General features: G+C 32.4%; 1 protein-coding gene and 1 long non-coding RNA gene across 4 annotated transcripts in view; both read right to left on the bottom strand.

Annotated features, from left to right (window-relative positions):
• The window catches only part of LOC149476216 (uncharacterized), a 263269-nt gene that overhangs the window by 195941 nt on the left and 50127 nt on the right, over positions 1-17201 (bottom strand). The gene's annotated exons all lie outside the window — the stretch shown is intronic.
• Positions 7717-17201, bottom strand: part of LOC149476217 (PTB domain-containing adapter protein ced-6-like) — a 59040-nt gene continuing 49555 nt past the window's right edge. For all 3 annotated transcript variants that reach the window (XM_089712235.1, XM_089712233.1, XM_089712234.1), the window contains exons 4-12: positions 16060-16162; positions 15509-15644; positions 15232-15334; positions 14162-14327; positions 13231-13333; positions 12537-12625; positions 11865-11951; positions 10995-11362; positions 7717-8754 (exon numbers count right to left, since the gene is read on the bottom strand). In XM_089712235.1, the coding sequence (XP_089568361.1) occupies positions 8677-8754; positions 10995-11362; positions 11865-11951; positions 12537-12625; positions 13231-13333; positions 14162-14327; positions 15232-15334; positions 15509-15644; positions 16060-16162 (1233 nt within the window). In that variant the 3' untranslated portion in view covers positions 7717-8676. The remainder of the gene's footprint in view (positions 8755-10994; positions 11363-11864; positions 11952-12536; positions 12626-13230; positions 13334-14161; positions 14328-15231; positions 15335-15508; positions 15645-16059; positions 16163-17201) is intronic.

The following is a 17201-nucleotide window of genomic DNA, read 5'->3' as shown; positions in this document are numbered from 1 at the left end:
TAGCAGCAGACAACGATCCAAACAGTTCATCAGAGAACTCTCTATGATAGATGCGTTACAATACGCCTAAGTATGCGACTTTTCTACGCAGTGATAGAGAATGAAGCCGAGAACGAGTCGCACAGCACATAATGACCCATTGTTCTAAAATATATTCTTCATGTTTAGATAGATATTATGTTGTTGGACCCATTAGTGTAATTTTAACAAAAAATATCAATGTCCATTATTGGAACCAAAGCAAATCCAGTCATGGACAATTGTTGTACAATATTGGAACCCTTTGTTTGAAATGGTCGTGATAGGTATATTATTAATCAGAAAGAAAAGACAATACAGAAAAGCGCATGTAATTAATACCTTTAAAAAAAAGTTTATTTTCGACATATGTCCATAAATGGATATATCCATAGAATTAAATCCAGTTATGGACACTGATGAATTTTATTTAAACAACATAACCTATCATGATACTAAATCGTGTAATATTTCGTACACTTAACTACTATAAATAAAAGTAATATCAAATTTTGCTGACATTTATACAAAAATTCTTATAACCAAAATTGTGTCTTCACTTCCTTAAGGATTTTCTTAGTAAAAACGGATTTCTTCGAAACGAGTCGCAGCATCTAAACATAACGTTCTGCCATCTTCAAACATTTTGGCCGAATAAGATGAAATGTTGTATTTTGATAGCTTATGAACCAAACTTTTATTTTAAGTATTGCCAAATTATATAACGTTAATTTTGGTCTTAATATTTAAATTTAAAATTTATTTTGTCCATTACTGGATGCTTGTCCACGACTGGTGCCGTTACCTTATCTATAAGTTCAGGTAAATAAACAATTGGAGTACCTACCCAATTAGAGCGTGTGTGCCGAGCACACGTATCAGAAGTGAAACTTCTTTGGCAAGATTACATATAGACAAAGATACCAAAATCGTCGCTTTACTCCATGGCGTGACGGTATTGCTATGACGCGACCTTGAAATTATACTCTCAACGCGCCTAAAGAAGTTTCACTTCGGAACAAAGACATTCAATCATTTCATGAAATGAGCAAATCTCCATTAAAATATGGGCCACGAAAGAGATAATATGACAGTTAAATTGTTCTTAAAAATTAAAAAGTAACACTTACAAGTTTTAAAAATAAATGTCAAAATTTCAATAGATTGTACCTAATACCATAAGATATGAGCTAGAGCTAGTGCATTCTGTGGTGATCTTTTAGTGTAAACGAAAACTCGTATTCAGTGTTGTTCAGTATTCACCGTAAATGCACCGTCAGTATACCGTTATCATTTAGGCATTTAAAAAGAAGACAACGAGCGAATTCAGACCTAAAGAATTAATGAAATTTTATAGTAATCGGGCAAGCGGAGTCCGAGGAGCATAGCAACACTGTGACACGAGAATTTTACATATTATTATGAGATAATGATAAAATATTGTTGTTTACGACAAAATTTATCTAGAAATTGTGGGTCACAAGGTCTAGGGCATAATGCAATTTTGTCTTCGTATCTTATAAAATATACCTATGTTACAATTTAAACTAACTTTCGAATTGTAAGGAAAAATTATCAAAATTATCAGTTTTCTGCCTTTGGGCCATGGACCAATACTTGATTATATATTGGTCCATGATTTGGGCCACGTATTTTTGTTTTTTAGTAGCACTGGCATAAATATTTTGAAGTGAAACTTCTTTAGGCGCGTTGAGAATAAAATTCCAAGATTCATGGCAATACCGTCACGTCATGGAGTTTCACTTCTGACACGTGTGCTCGGTACTCACACTATTTTTTATCATTTGCAGTTATGAAAACTAAGTATATTATTGTTTTATCAATTTTATAAATAACTGTAGGAAAATGATAACCAAACGCTTATTTTATCAACATAATGTTAATGACTATTAAATGATAAAAATCTCATTTTTAATTATGTATACGAAGGCTTTATAAGTTCTATGTATGCAAAAAATATACCTATGTAAACACGTTTATCAACTTATTTTTTGTTGAAGGCGAAAATGCAATGTCCACAAAAACAAAGTTTATGTTTTCGAATATTCCAGAAAATGGGGTCAATTGTATGGAAATGTTTTTTAATAATTTAGGTAAGTAAGTAAATTAAAAATTACCGATTTAAATATGTAATGATGAATTCAATTAAGTAACAAATTTCTTTAAAAAATGAAATTATAATATAGCCTCTATGTAAGCCTCATACAAAAGAATCAGAAACTACAAATTAAAATAAATTATTGTTTTGTTTGTACAGCAGAAACCGCGACCTAGTTTCAATTATTTTAATTCATGAAGTGCGTCAAACGAATATATTAACACGCTTTAAAAATCAAGCAGAGTTTACTCACTCAACTCATATTATAAGCGATAATACAAAACTCGACTTACGCATCACAAAGAATATGAGGAACACGAAAACCACCCCTAACACGGTGCCATAAGCACCAAAAACCTGTGGCACGTCCCCAGTCAGCATACTGCGCAGACTCTCGCGCACTTCTTCGTCAATTTCAGCAGAACTCAACATATCTAACAATTCTTTCTTTGACGGTGGCGTATCTGAATCCAGCATGTCGCTTATTCTTTGCAAATCTTCATTGACCACTTCGCCTTCCATTTTTGAAATTTAGTTTTTTTTTATTTACTTTTTTAAATTTTTATTTTAAAAGAGTCCACAGCGTAAAAAGGTTGATGTTGTAATGATACGTAGATAATGTAGTTGGCTTGGTGTTGAGTGTAGTGTATAAGATATCGCGATTAATAAATTGTTATATTTTATTATTTTTATTAACAACTTATTTTGCTTGTTATTGACGTTTGACATTAAATAGATAATGGATTCCACAGATTATATAAAAAGATGACTTATAAGAGCATGATAGCAGACCAAAAATAAACACCTGTAGAAATATTATAATAAGAAAATACTAGTAAATAATACAAAGTGTTCATTATTTTATAATATTCATACCAATTTCTCTGATTTAATTTGGATAATAATACTGATATGTAAATTGTAATAGTTAAAAAGACGTCCCATTTTATAGAAAGCAAGTCATGCATGAAAAATCTATCAAAAACTTTAATAATAGTATAATCGCTCTTGCTTATATTTTAAACCACTTTTTAAATATGCCAACTGATCAATTAAATACAATATTTGCATTTTAGGAATTTCATTTTCAAGGCGACCTTCAATATTAATTCTATAGATACAGTTTTCTGTATACTTTTACAAAAAAAAATATCCAATACAAAATAAAATAGTTAATAGTTATAATATAATAATATTATAAAGCTGAAGAGTTTGTTTGTTTGAACGCGCTAATCTCAGGAACTACTATTTTAAAAATTAAACCGGTGTTAGATAGCCCGTTTATTGAGGAAAGCTATATATACGCTATATATCATCACGCTAAGACCAACAGGATCAGATCACTGCGGGAAAACCGCGGGGCACAGCTTGTAGTTAATATGCTTTTCATGCTTTACTATGCTAATTGATTTATTGGAAGCATTATTTTATACCATAATATATAATGTAACGCTTCTAAGAAATCCAATATTTATTTATTTAAAGACGTAAACCAACCAACAGTAGGCAGTTATAGCTCAATTTGTTACATGTTATTTGAATTTGTACATTATTACATCTTATTCTAAATTGGCTATTAATTACAGGTACAGCATTAACAGGTACATACAGCGTTAGTAATATAATTTATTTTATATTAAATAGAGTAAGTTTTAATACAAGCATGAATATCTCTTCAATGTATTTTTGGCTCAACTGAATTAAACCAATAAATGTATGAAAGATATAACTAACTGAATTGCAGTAGTATGTGATGAAAATAAAATAAAGTTTATTTGAATCAAAAAACAAAAGCACAAGGTGTATATCTTATTTGCAGGTACATACATTTTTATTTTAAACTAGCGGTCCGCCCCGGCTTTGCCCGTGGTACATGTTTACGTTTTCTCTACATAAGAACCACCCTCGTACTTCAAGGAATATAATTAAAAAAGAATTATCGAAATCGGTTCAGCCGTTCTCGAGTTATGCACTTACCAACACATTTTGCGATTCATTTTTATATTTTAAATACAGAGTTTAAACAATGACCCCATAACAGATGTATGCATAATGCATCTGCCCCTTACCCCACTACGAGGACACGGGACTTCACTACTAGGGGTCATAGAATAACAATAGGATTGACTTATTGTGTAGTTACACCTATTAATTTTAATGAATCACGAATCTAAGTTAGACTCAGTACTGTGGTTACCATATAACCGAGGGGTCATGGCTCCGAGTCCCTGTGGTGATGAAGAAATAAAACCGGCCAAGTGCGAGTCGGACTTTCGCACAAACGTTCCATACTATCATCTATAATAGAAAATCATTTGTTGTATGGACCCCCCTTAATGTTTTATTTTAAAGTGAAACTGTTATTACATCGTCTCAAACTTTTTGGTCTGTGTAGCGCATGTCGCGTGTATCGCGGCTGCCGAGTAGGTATACCTACTCGGCAGCCGACCGTCACGCGACATGCGCTACACAAAGCAGTGTTCGGAACCGTTCGAACAGTTTCACTTTTACCGTGGTTTCATAAAACCACACAACATTTTTTTAAATTTTTGTTGGTATAGCAGTAACGGAAATACATCATTTGTGAAAATTTCAGCTTTCTAGCTATCACGGTTTATGAGATACAGCCTGGAGACAGACGGACAGCAGAAGCTTTGTGTATGCAGCATATGCTATGTTATGTGCGAACATAGTTTTCCATTGTAATATGAGGCTGAATCAACACAGTTATTTTTTATAGAAAAATGATAACATATTCTATATAGAAACATTTGTTTAGAATCATTACTTACTGCTAAATAAATTTGAGTTAAAAGGAGAACAAAAGCATATACATAATATGTATTTTTTTATCTATTATATATAATTGTATGCAAGAAAATAGTGTTGTCAAGATAACAAAAGTTTAGGTATTTCTTTAGAAATTTGCGGCACGAATTAAGGGGGGGGAGAGGAGGGAAAGGGAGGGGGGAGGTAAGGGGAGACCCCCTATAAAGTGGGGGGGTGAGGAAACCCCCCCTTCTATTTTTTTTTTAATTTTTTTTGAGATTATATTTATACTAGCTTACCGCCCGCGGCTTCGCCCGCTTTGACTTAAACCTAATAAATTATATACTAAGACCTTCCTCTTGAATCACTCTATCTATTAAAAAAACCGCATCAAAATCCGTTGCGTAGTTTGAAAGATTTAAGCATACAAAGGGACATAGGGATAGAGAAAGTGACTTTGTTTTATACTATGTAGTGATGTAGTTAGAAATATAACGAAGATTAGGGGCTTTCTTGACTGCTCCGGCGCTGCAGAACGTGGCGCTTGCCCCCGTGTACCTCGTTGCAGGCAGGAGTCTTCACTCGCCTTCGTAGCTTCGGCTTTTTGGTCGCCTTTGGCGACCAGCCTCAGCCACTCCGGCTCGCTTGACTCTGCCTGCTCCTCAGCACACGCGGGCGCCACGCTCCTCCGCGCCTCCGACTTTTTTAATACACTCTAGTGTATGACAGACAAGTACCACGTGGAATCGGGGTGGACAGATTCGGTTCTGTGATTAACAATTTGTGTGCAATATACAGACAATAAAAACATTTTTTTTAAATAATTATTTATTCAAATCTTGTATACATGTTTGATACAATTTACAATGGCAATGAATGGATCCATTTTATTTTTTTCCACCCATCGTCTCCACATATTCTATAATATTATCACCGAAGTTTGCTGGGTGGTTATAGTTATCTTTTTTAAAAAATCTTTTACAACATGCCACTGGGACTCAAATGGGTCAGAGGCAACAAATGGGTTGTCTGGGTCTGAGTGATTAACTTATTGATAACATACCCATATTGCCCCAAACAATCATATGCTCGCCAATAACCTGTATGAATTGTTGTCCCCTCAGCAACATGCTTTTGAATGAACTATGGTTTTTAATATGTACATTAAGACATTTGTTATCTCTTTCAAACACAATTCTTATAGTTTTGTCAATGTAACTCAAACAATTTTGAACATAATCTCAAAAATTAAAAAAAATATTTCTCTGTAATTACACGTTTCCGCACGAAAAGCCGCTAATGTATGTTTCGGGGCATCATTATCGATCGATAAAAATTAAAATCGCGCCGAAATTCGTGCCGCACGTTTCTAAAGTCAACCCAAAGTTTAATTTATGTATTTAGCTTAATACTTCTTAACCATTCCATCAATTGTAACGATTACTCGGTTGGTTAACCATCTTTTGTTTTCGACAAGGACACATATTTCATAAGCATATCATGCATTTATTAAACTAGATATTTAAAAAGCAAAATTTACAAACAATTAAGATAAATACCGTAATTAGAATTCAAAAGATGTTATAGTAAGTAGTACGTTAAAACTGTTGAAAAAAAATAATTTCGGTCTTCACAAAGGGACAGCCAGCGCTTATAATATATTTCCGTATGTTACTTCGAGGAACATCACAGGGTACTGAAAATCTATTTTCTCTAAAGGCTTATTTAATAATTTATCTTATTTACCTGATAACCCCACAACAACGATCCCTGGAATGATAAAAACCGAGTTGGAAAATGCGTGTTCCAGCGGGCCATCTTGACCGCCGCTCAAGTCCACCATATTTAAATAATACTGCACAGTTACACTAAATACTGATAAAATTCAATATAATAACTAATTCAGATCATGTCAGAGATCATTTGTTACAATTTAAAATGTTTTCCACTGGAAAATAGCGGAAAATCTGTTGCTTCGCATAGCAAGATTTTGACGTTTCGCGAAAATTGAAAACAGACATTTTTTTGCTGCCACTCGCAGCTTGAGCATTAGATACAAGGTTTTTGGAACTTAACTACAGAGTATTTTGTCGTCTTATTATGTCTAAGTTATTATGCTCTTTAAGCTTTATAAATTATTGTTTTATAAACTACTGTTTATGTGTTATGGTGATCTTACTTATATACTTATAAGTAAGATCATTATTTGTAATTTAATGCAGTAGTTGTACAAGTGACTCTTAAATTCATAAAAGGGCTTGTAACTAGGTTTAATAATACCTTTAAACCACGGTGTTGTTTATTCATTGACCAAATAGAAATAGTGAGAGATGAGATAAAAATAGTGCTAATCTAACATATGTCTTAACAATACTATTGAGCAAATTGACTGGTCTAATGCAGTATGTACCTTTGGTTTTTAAATAAATCGGTATATTAATAATAATAAATAATAAACTTTAGGACTGGACTGCAAATTTCATTAAATTTTTTGGCATGAAACATATAAACTAATATCAATGTTCTGGTATAATAATAATTAGAATACATATTACATAAACTGACGTTATATATTATTATGTATTCAGGCGTAATGTACCTATACTAGCGGTCCGTACCGGCTTCGCTCGTACATTATGAAATAATAATTCTTGAAATCGTTAGAATAGTTCCTGAGATTAGCACGTTCATAGAAACAAACTCTTGAACTTTATTATTGGTATATATTATACTTTGTAGTTTAACATGCTATTTATGACTAAAAAACTATGAAAATTCCATTTAATTACGGGTTAAATAAAACACAAAGCTATAAACATAAATTTTATTATCCAAAATACACATTTATGTATATCTTTTGGCCTTAATACGAAATTAGTGTACAATACTATAATAATTAACTATTGTGACAGGGATACAACAGTTAAAAACCAATATACAAATAATATCATTATTTAAAAACATTTAAAAAAGCATAGATCGATGAATGAACGAATGAACGAAAGAGGCTGCAATGTCATCAAAAAATGACAATTTATTTACAAGTTTTTTTTTATGACAACGCTTTTTTCACGATATTCTTAGCTTAATAATTTAAATAATATAGGAAAAAATATCAGGACACAAAGTCAATATTAATAAAAATAATGTTTGTTAATTTTGTTTTTTTTTTTGGTATCGTTGTCATGTACTTGCAGCCAGAGCTTAAATGACAATTTTTTTGTAGAAATTCCGATTAACTCCATAATATAATATAAAAAATAGGAGTTTAATTCATCTTGTATATAAACGTTAGTAAATTGACTTGAAGTTCCTCAACTTGCAAAGAATTATCACAGAATGTTACGACGAACTTCAAATCTTCAATGGTTAAAAAATTTTGGTCCCTAAATATTAATCTACCAAAATACATTTTTACTTAAAAATCTACTGGAGATATGAAAATATTATTGTCTTAAGGCACGTTGGAATGTTTGCGCGCTTTGTATTCATAATCCATCTTATTTTATGTATAAATAGCGTTCAACACATTACTGGTTAGAGATTCTAGGAATACAATTTTATTATATTTTCTACGTTTCGAAAAAATTACCTATTATCACGGAAAATTTGTAACCAATAACATGGCAACATAATATCGTCGTCACAATCTACACAATGCTTACAACTACTTCGATAATTCATAATGTCTTATATTATTGCATTAAACTATGTTGTGTGAATTGTTACAAGGATGTTTTAATAATTTTAACTATATTATTTATTTAGTTTTAGTTCTTCTTGATGGGATCGAGGTTGTCTATTGAAAAATCGTCGTTTCCAAAGCTGATCCCTCTGCTGAATCCGTCCTGGAATATGAAAATAATATATTAAATATAAATAATAAAAAGGTCAATATTAGGATCATTGTAATAATATAACTCACCAAGTAACTAGCTGTTACTTGGTGAGTTATATACAGATTAAAAACTTTGGAGGTACAGGTATTTTATAATCGAAACTCGTACAAAAGTACAAAAAAAATATGTGCGTGTACTAGTGTAATAATTTACTGTATGCAACTTGACAGAAATACGTCGAATCATCTATCGAAAAAGATGGCGCGTAACGGAAAAATGTCACGCGTAACGAAATGTTACACTAAATTTTTTTCCAACCTCGATAAAGAAGTTTCACCACTTCAAAAATAATTTAAAAAGTTGATTTCTTTTGTATAATCTAAAGGTGAAATAAAGATAAAGATAGTACTAGTATTTCAAAAATTAAATGATCTTATAAACCACTATCTGTTTTATTATAAAACACGGACTAACTAATATTCGGGTCTTATACGTATCAAAACCATAGTAAGCATTAACCTTTTGACCGCCAGAGCAAAAACGCATCGCCGTGCCCTCCACGCCAAGCCACAAATTCAATGAGATAACCTTGAAAATAGTAGGGAGTCCAAAATGTTATCGATAAACATAATAATTCACGTCTGAATATTTGAATAAACAGCTTATAACACAAAAATAATATTTATTTAACCTCATCTCCTACTGTAAAAACTTAAGACCACATTTATAGCAACTATCAACAAAAAAAATCAACCTTTTGAGATACAAAAATACATATAAAATTGCAGCAAGTTACAGCACTATTCTCTATCAGTTACGCCCCATTGGCATGTATACATGCCAATGGCGCGGGCAACCATCCTTTTTTTTATAATCTCTCGCTTCTGATTAGGGATGTGTAGCTGTATAGATATTATTATAACTTATCGAGTTTATTTATTAAGTTTATATGAACTATAGGTATTATTGTGGAGTGTTTATTTGTAAATATCAAAACAACATTACCTTTAAATAAAGGGAATTGCATTAAAACTACATATTTATTTTCCAATCATTTAGTTTAATACTTGAGTTATTACAAATACTAATTATATGTAGGTACCTATTTAGGTCAATTACCATATTTTGATATGACATAGTGACAATTTGTATCATAAGAATATTCTAATAAAGGCACTGATTAGACTTATTAGGTAATAAATTTTGAAAACTGCTCGCTCACTCGCCCGCTACTCGATAAAATATTTTTACAACTTTCCGCACTTAACAACACGGCACGCGCTTACGACGTCACCAGTCCGACATCTATTCATGTCAATGGCGCAGAAGGGATTGCATATCGATACTGTGCTAGGGATGCGCATGATTGGCGAAAAGGAAAATATTCAAATCAACAATATCCACAATATAGACAATATGGTATTATACCAAAGAATGTAGTATTTACCTTTTTTCTCAGTGACTAAGCTTATATATTTTTTTTGTAGTTATTACAAAAATTAAGCGAATTAGAGTAATTTCGCTGAAATTTTAATGAAGTTACTTGAATATTACACTACATCACTAGTAGGCACGTATACATGTCATTGGCGCGAGAGAACATGCTTTTTTAGCCATTAATTAAGTTATTTTTTGTCATCAAATATTTGAATAACTACTTGGCAATTTTGTTTACTGTGTACAATTATGTAATAACTGGGGATTCAGTTCATAAACTGTATAAATAAAACACGTAAAAGTAAAGGTTTAATATGTTTATTTTGTATTTATCTATGATCTGTTTCTTGGCATGTATAGGTGTCGTTGGCGCACAGGGCACGATTGCGCATGACATCTATAGATGTCATTGGCGTTCAAAAGGTTAATATAAGTAAAACTATTAATTTAGCGTTAAACCATAGACAAAAGATAAGGAAAAGTTTAAACCCAGTACTAAAGTTAAACCATGACTTTAGTTCTCGTTTAAAAGAGGTCTATTTTTAAGCTATTGCATAGCTTCTATCGCGGGCCTTGAGCGCGGGGACCGAATCCAGAAATTCCGTAACGAAAAAACCTCACGCTCCCCACGGGGACGGGCGCGGAGGTGTGGCTTGAAGGCATAGCATGCAATAGCTTTACCGCGGCAGTCCCCGAGTGACACACGTCTTTTTTAATAATATGGTATGATTTTACATTGTAAATTAAATTTTTAACATATTACATTGTAAAATCATACTTGTAAAATTTACAAGTATTTCCTATTTACTAACCTTCATCTCCGAAATAGTTTTATCCAGAAACCCATTGAAGCTGCTATCCAACTCGACCGCAGGTTTTTCGCTCAAATTGCCGAAACCATTGAAATTATTCCCAAATCCGTTTCCAAAAATATTTCCCTTCGTTTCAAACGGATCGTAACCACTCAAACCATTTGTAAACGACGTGTTTGAGTTAAAAACAGATGTTTGTAGGTTAAAATCCCGTATGTCATAGTTCGGTTTGACAGATTGGTTTGGGAATGACTGATTCGTTTGTATTTGACTCGGGACCGAGAATGGAGTTGAACCGAATAAATCGTTCCCGTTCATATTTTGTGTTGGTTGGTTCTGTCGTTTCGATGCTTTTGGTGGGGGGGCCACTGGAAATAAATTCATTTTTTAGATAAGATTATATTGTATAATATTAAGCATATGCCTATTTATAAAGATAATAATAAATTGTATTCGAACTTTATTTAAAGTAAATAGTAATGTGTTTGTTAATTATATGTGAAGTTACAGAAATAAACGTTTTTTTTATTATATATGTGTTGGTTTTATTTCTTTCAAACCTTAGTTTCAAACTATATTTTATGTTCATATTTAAATAAATAAACAAATATTCAGGACAATTTTCACACACGGCACGATCTGATCCCATACTAAGCTTTCGCTTGTGTTATGGAAACCAGATGGCTGATAAACATACATATTATATTATTTTTAAATAAATACTAATATAGATAATTAACGCCCAGACACAGAGCAAACATCTATGTTCATCACACAAATATTTGCCCCGGGTGGGAATCGAACCCACGACCTCTGGCCGGTCAGTCGATTTGCTTAGCACTTATTAAAATGTTTCACATTTACACTTACATAGCGGAGGTGCTGGTGTTGAAGGACTATCAACTGAAGAGTTGAAGCGACTCACAGGCTCCGACTCGAACGCTCTTGGATCGAATTCTAGAAAGATCGAAAATAAAACGTTAAATATAATTTATTTATAGAATAATATAATAGGCATTATAGTTTATACCGATTACAAAAAATGGTTACTTTTTAATAGCTTTTTTTATTGATTTTTGAAGTGAAAACTTCTTTAGCGGCGTTGAGCACTTTCTGTAATGGGTATAAAATCTTAAACTCGCGTCAGGACACGTGACCTGATCGAAAAAGCGTAAGACGTTCAACGACCGTATTCAATTATATAAACGATATATAAACGAGAGACCGTATTCAATTTTTGAAGTGAAAACTTCTTTAGCAGCGTTGAGCACTTTTTCTGTAATGGGTATAAAATCTTAAACTCGCGTCAGGACACGTGACCTGATCGAAAAAGCGTGAGACGGATACCATTCCAAAATATCAAACATGCTGAACGTTAATAATCAAGTTTTCACTTCTGCCGGCACTCCCCCAGTGCAACCCGTCTATTTTTTTTCTGTTCTGTGTGTTAGATTATTAAGATTTATATTTTTTTTACGTGGTGGCAAATAAAACGCTTTCTATTTCTATTTCGCATTTGTTATAATATTAGTAGATACATACCGCTATCAGAATCTGAGTTCATCAGCAATCCCTCTAGTTTGGTGCCTACCGCTGGGTTCTTGTTCGTAGACAAGTCACCCAGGAGTTTTCTGGAAAATTGTAATAAATAAAACATTATAAATTAAGTATATTGTAACTATTTATGTGATTTTCATTTCATCATTTCCATAATTGCTTTAAAATAATGGTTTAATACCATATTAGTACAAATAAATACAGTAAAATATATTTGACAGAAATTAATTGATGTACGCTTAGTATCATGCAATACAAAAATAACCCATATACCCTAACGTTAATAGAAAAATATTATACTATGTCTCAATTTGTCTAGTTTTCTTTTTATTAACCACTAATGGTCCGCCCCGGCTTCACCCGTGGTACATGTTTACGTTTTTTCTCTATAAGAACCATCCTCGTACTTCAAGGAATCTGGTCCGATTTGAAAAATTATTTTAGTGTTAGATAGCCAATTTATCGAGGAAGGCTATATATACTCTCGCTAAAACCAACAGGAGCGGAGCACTGCGGGTAAAACCACGGAGCACAGCTAGTATGATATAAAAAGAATTAACGTAATCGGTTCAGCTCAAGTATTGCGCTTAACAACACATTTGTCGATTCATTTTTATTTTATAAATAAAACAAATAAATAAATAAAATGAGTATAATATGTAGTGATACAAAAACATACCCAGTTCTATTATTGTGCGTTGGTGGAGGCGTAGATAACAGCAAATTGTTATCGTTACTCGAATTGTACGTGTCTGTTGAGTTGTTGGACATCGCGTCCATACCTGGAATGTTCAATTAAAAAAAAAATATTAATAAAAATAATTTAATATTAAAATAAATAATATTAAAAAAAATTAAAGGATTTAATTTGGACTTCAGCCTGGTAAACCTAGTAGAAACCTAATAGGAATAATAATATATTTTATACCATGTTAAACATGTTTTATCATGATTTATATTCAACATGGAAGTGTTTTTGTACAAGAAAATTAGTGCCAATGAACTTAATATTATATGAGTTCTGAATATGAATTTACTTAAGAAAATTGATAAAAAAAAAATTATTGATTTTATTTAATTCACTCATTCATTTGTCTACAATCCTTTAAAGCTTCTATTAAAATCAACATAATGATTTTAACCCGCCAGCCAGATGCATAAGATAAATCATTCACTCATTTCATAATTCGTCCATTAATTAAACTATTATGATCGCAATAACCAGCCATGGTTATATTTTATGGTATTATTTTAATTTGCCAGTCAGTTCAATTTACGGCGTAAACTGACTGGGAATAAGAGGTCATTATACGGCCCATTATAGCGAATTCGTTTACAAGCGTAAAACTAAATCATTCATTTCGTTCATTCATTCATTCACTCACCAATATCAGGCGTCTTGTTCCCGTTCATAGCGAAGCCGTTCGCTAGAGTGAGAGAGGAGATTTGTTTCTCTAATTCCAGAGGTGGCTTGTACTCAGTAGATCATTCATTTTGTTCATATATTTAGTTCATTCATTCACTTACCAATGTTGAGTCTTGTTAATAGCAAACTCGTTAACAAGCGTAAAACTAAATCATTCATTTCGTTCATTCATTCATTCACTCACCAATATCAGGTGTCTTGTTCCCGTTCATAGCGAAGCCGTTCGCTAGAGTGAGAGAGGAGATCTGTTTCTCTAATTCCGGCGGTGGCTTGTATTCGGTAATGTCGGTTATATTGTTCCGGGATAGATATGCTGAGAGATCGTCCTTGTATGTAATACGGGAGAGTTCCTGGAAATTAGGATTTTTTGTTAGTAATGCACAAATTTGTTAATAGTGTTAGTTAATAGTTAATCTATACTAATATTATAAAGCTGAAGAGTTTGTTTGTTTGTTTGAACGCACTAATCTCGGGAACTACTGGTCCGATTTGAAAAATTCTTTCGGTGTTAGATAGCCCATTTATCGAGAAAGGTTATAGGCTATATTTCATCACGCTTCGGGCAACAGGAGTGGAGCCACGGGGGTGAAACCGCGCGGAGCAGCTAGTGGTTATATATATTTATAACTAGCTTTCCACCCGTGGCTTCGCCCGCTTTGATATAAAGTTGAAGAGTTTGTCCGAACGCGCGTATCTCAGAAACTACTGGTCTGATTTCAAACATCATTCCACTGTTGGATATGTATGTGGTCTCTGAGTGGTATAGTCTCTACTCTATGCTACGGGCGAAGCCGGGGTATGCCCGCTAGTTATAAGAAAGGGAACGTATTCGAAGTTATATGTGGGGTGTAGAAAAAAAAGACGGGTTGCACTGGGGGAGTGCCGGCAGAAGTGAAAACTTGATTATTAACGTTGAGCATGTTTGATATTTTGGAATGGTATCCGTCTCACGCTTTTTCGATCAGGTCACGTGTCCTGACGCGAGTTTAAGATTTTATACCCATTACAGAAAAAGTGCTCAACGCTGCTAAAGAAGTTTTCACTTCAAAAATTGAATACGGTCTACTTATTTGTATAGGACTAGGATTAGAAAGATCGCGGGCTGGTCGAATTGAATCATTCATAAAGCATTTTTACGTTATTACACAAAACAAAGATATTATTTAAATTTATCATCGATGTAAGTATGGAATTTTTTTTTTCTAAAAATGTAAGTTTTTTGTATAGTTTAATAAAATTTTGAAATTTATTTACCTGTAGCCGATTTTTGTACGCGTTCATTTGTAATTCGAGTTTCTTGTTCTGCAGAGTTAGTTTCTGTAGCTCAATGTATTTGCCGTTGTCGTTCAGGAACCGCCTGGAAAATTTAAAATTAAAACAATACAGTACAAAATATAATTTTCGAACGTATGTACGTATACGTATATATGTATTTTTTCACATTTAACACATTTTACTACTAATTACTAAATCATATCATTCCAATACATTGACTTCCTTTCCCAATATACTATAATTATTAATTACATACCTATAAGCAAGATCAAACGCCTGTCCAATAGTCAACGTGATCTCTGAGGCCAACTTCGTTGAAATGAACACAAAACATTCGTGTTTTTCCATGTTACCACTGTCATGGCCATTCATACCGTTCACTGTACTGCCTCCTGTTAGATTGGTGTTGGAAACAGTTTATTAATAAGTATATGAAAAGAAAATTAAATAAATATGTATAAGTAAAGTAAAGAGATTGAGTGAAAAATTACCCCAGAATGTTTGGTGAAAAATTCTGGGGTATTTTTTATTATTTTGAGGGTATTTATGTATTGACTCTACCACACTTATTTTATTGTAAGTGAAAGAAAATGTTTTTTTTTATAAGAAACTCACTGCACTGAAATTAATAAAACTTGCAGTGTTCCTGTAACTCATAAAAATACAATGTAATTGTCAAATAATTTATATGGTTATTCTGCTAATGAACAAATCTTAAAAATTTAATTGATCTTGAAAAACTTGAATAATAAATATTGGAACTAAACCAACTCGTTCTACATAATGTAGGTACATTTAATTACATACCCTTAGCAATAAAAGAGAAGTATTTCTTAGCGCCCTTATCATCAGCACAATAGGATATCCTGTGCAATGGGAACTGGTATAACACGTTGTTCGACCGCGGCTCCTGAAAGATATAAAAAAATATATACTTAAAATATATATTTTTTAATTTAGAACATCATTAAAGAAAATAAAGGAAAAATACGAGTGTGTGTGCCGAGCACACGTGCCAGGAGTGAAACTTCTTTTGCACGATTCAAAGATACCAAAATCGTCATGACGTGACGGTATTGCCATGACGCGACCTTGAAATTTTACTCTCAACGCGAATAAAGAAAGGGACAGTTTTAAACTTAATAAACTAGTTTTAAGAGTATAAATTTTAAAGAATGAGTGAACGATTGAATGGTTTATATCCTAATATGGCTAATATGAAGAATAATTGAATTCTTCTTATGCAATATAATATGATGTTGAATCAATATTAGTTAAAATTATAGTTTCTTACATATTTTATTAAATACATAATATAACTTAGGTATGTAACATTTTTCTGATGCAATGGAAATAAATATAGATTGCATTGTTTGATTTAATTACCGTTACAATAAAGTATATATTATAGAAACTACCATAAATAAGTACTTCAAGAAAACACATTTTTATAACAAACTTAGCTATTACATGCTATGTTTATCCAATGCACAGGTAAACAAACTCAAACATTTTATCATGTAAACTTTTACAAGTACATACATATATGAATAGTATTTATTTAAAAAACACCGATTGATCCGCTTCTATCGAAAAGAATCGGTAAGAAATTCGATATATATACTACTAGATAGACACTTTTTTAAGACACACACACACACACGCGCACAATGTAAACGTATACGTGTATATAATTATTTGTAACCCTTCACCTCACTCAACGTATAAGTGTAATGACACAAAAAAAACGATACCAATTAGATGATACGTCAATCAAACACACACAATTTAACCTTAATAATTTATTTCCAAATTTGCAACCATACATCTGGAACTAATATAACCCACTAGCTATGCCACGCGGTTTTACCCGCTTTGCTCAGCTAATAGGGCTTAAGTGTGATGATATATAACTAGCCTATAGCCTTTCTCGATAAATGGGCTATCGC

This window comes from Colias philodice, chromosome 28 (assembly GCF_061535455.1).
Source record: "Colias philodice isolate Cphi_HAF_F1 chromosome 28, ilColPhil1 Martin Lab GWU primary, whole genome shotgun sequence".
In the NCBI taxonomy this organism is placed as follows: domain Eukaryota; kingdom Metazoa; phylum Arthropoda; class Insecta; order Lepidoptera; family Pieridae; genus Colias; species Colias philodice.
Note: the sequence above shows the minus strand (reverse complement) of the source record. Positions and strands in the feature narration are given on the sequence as shown.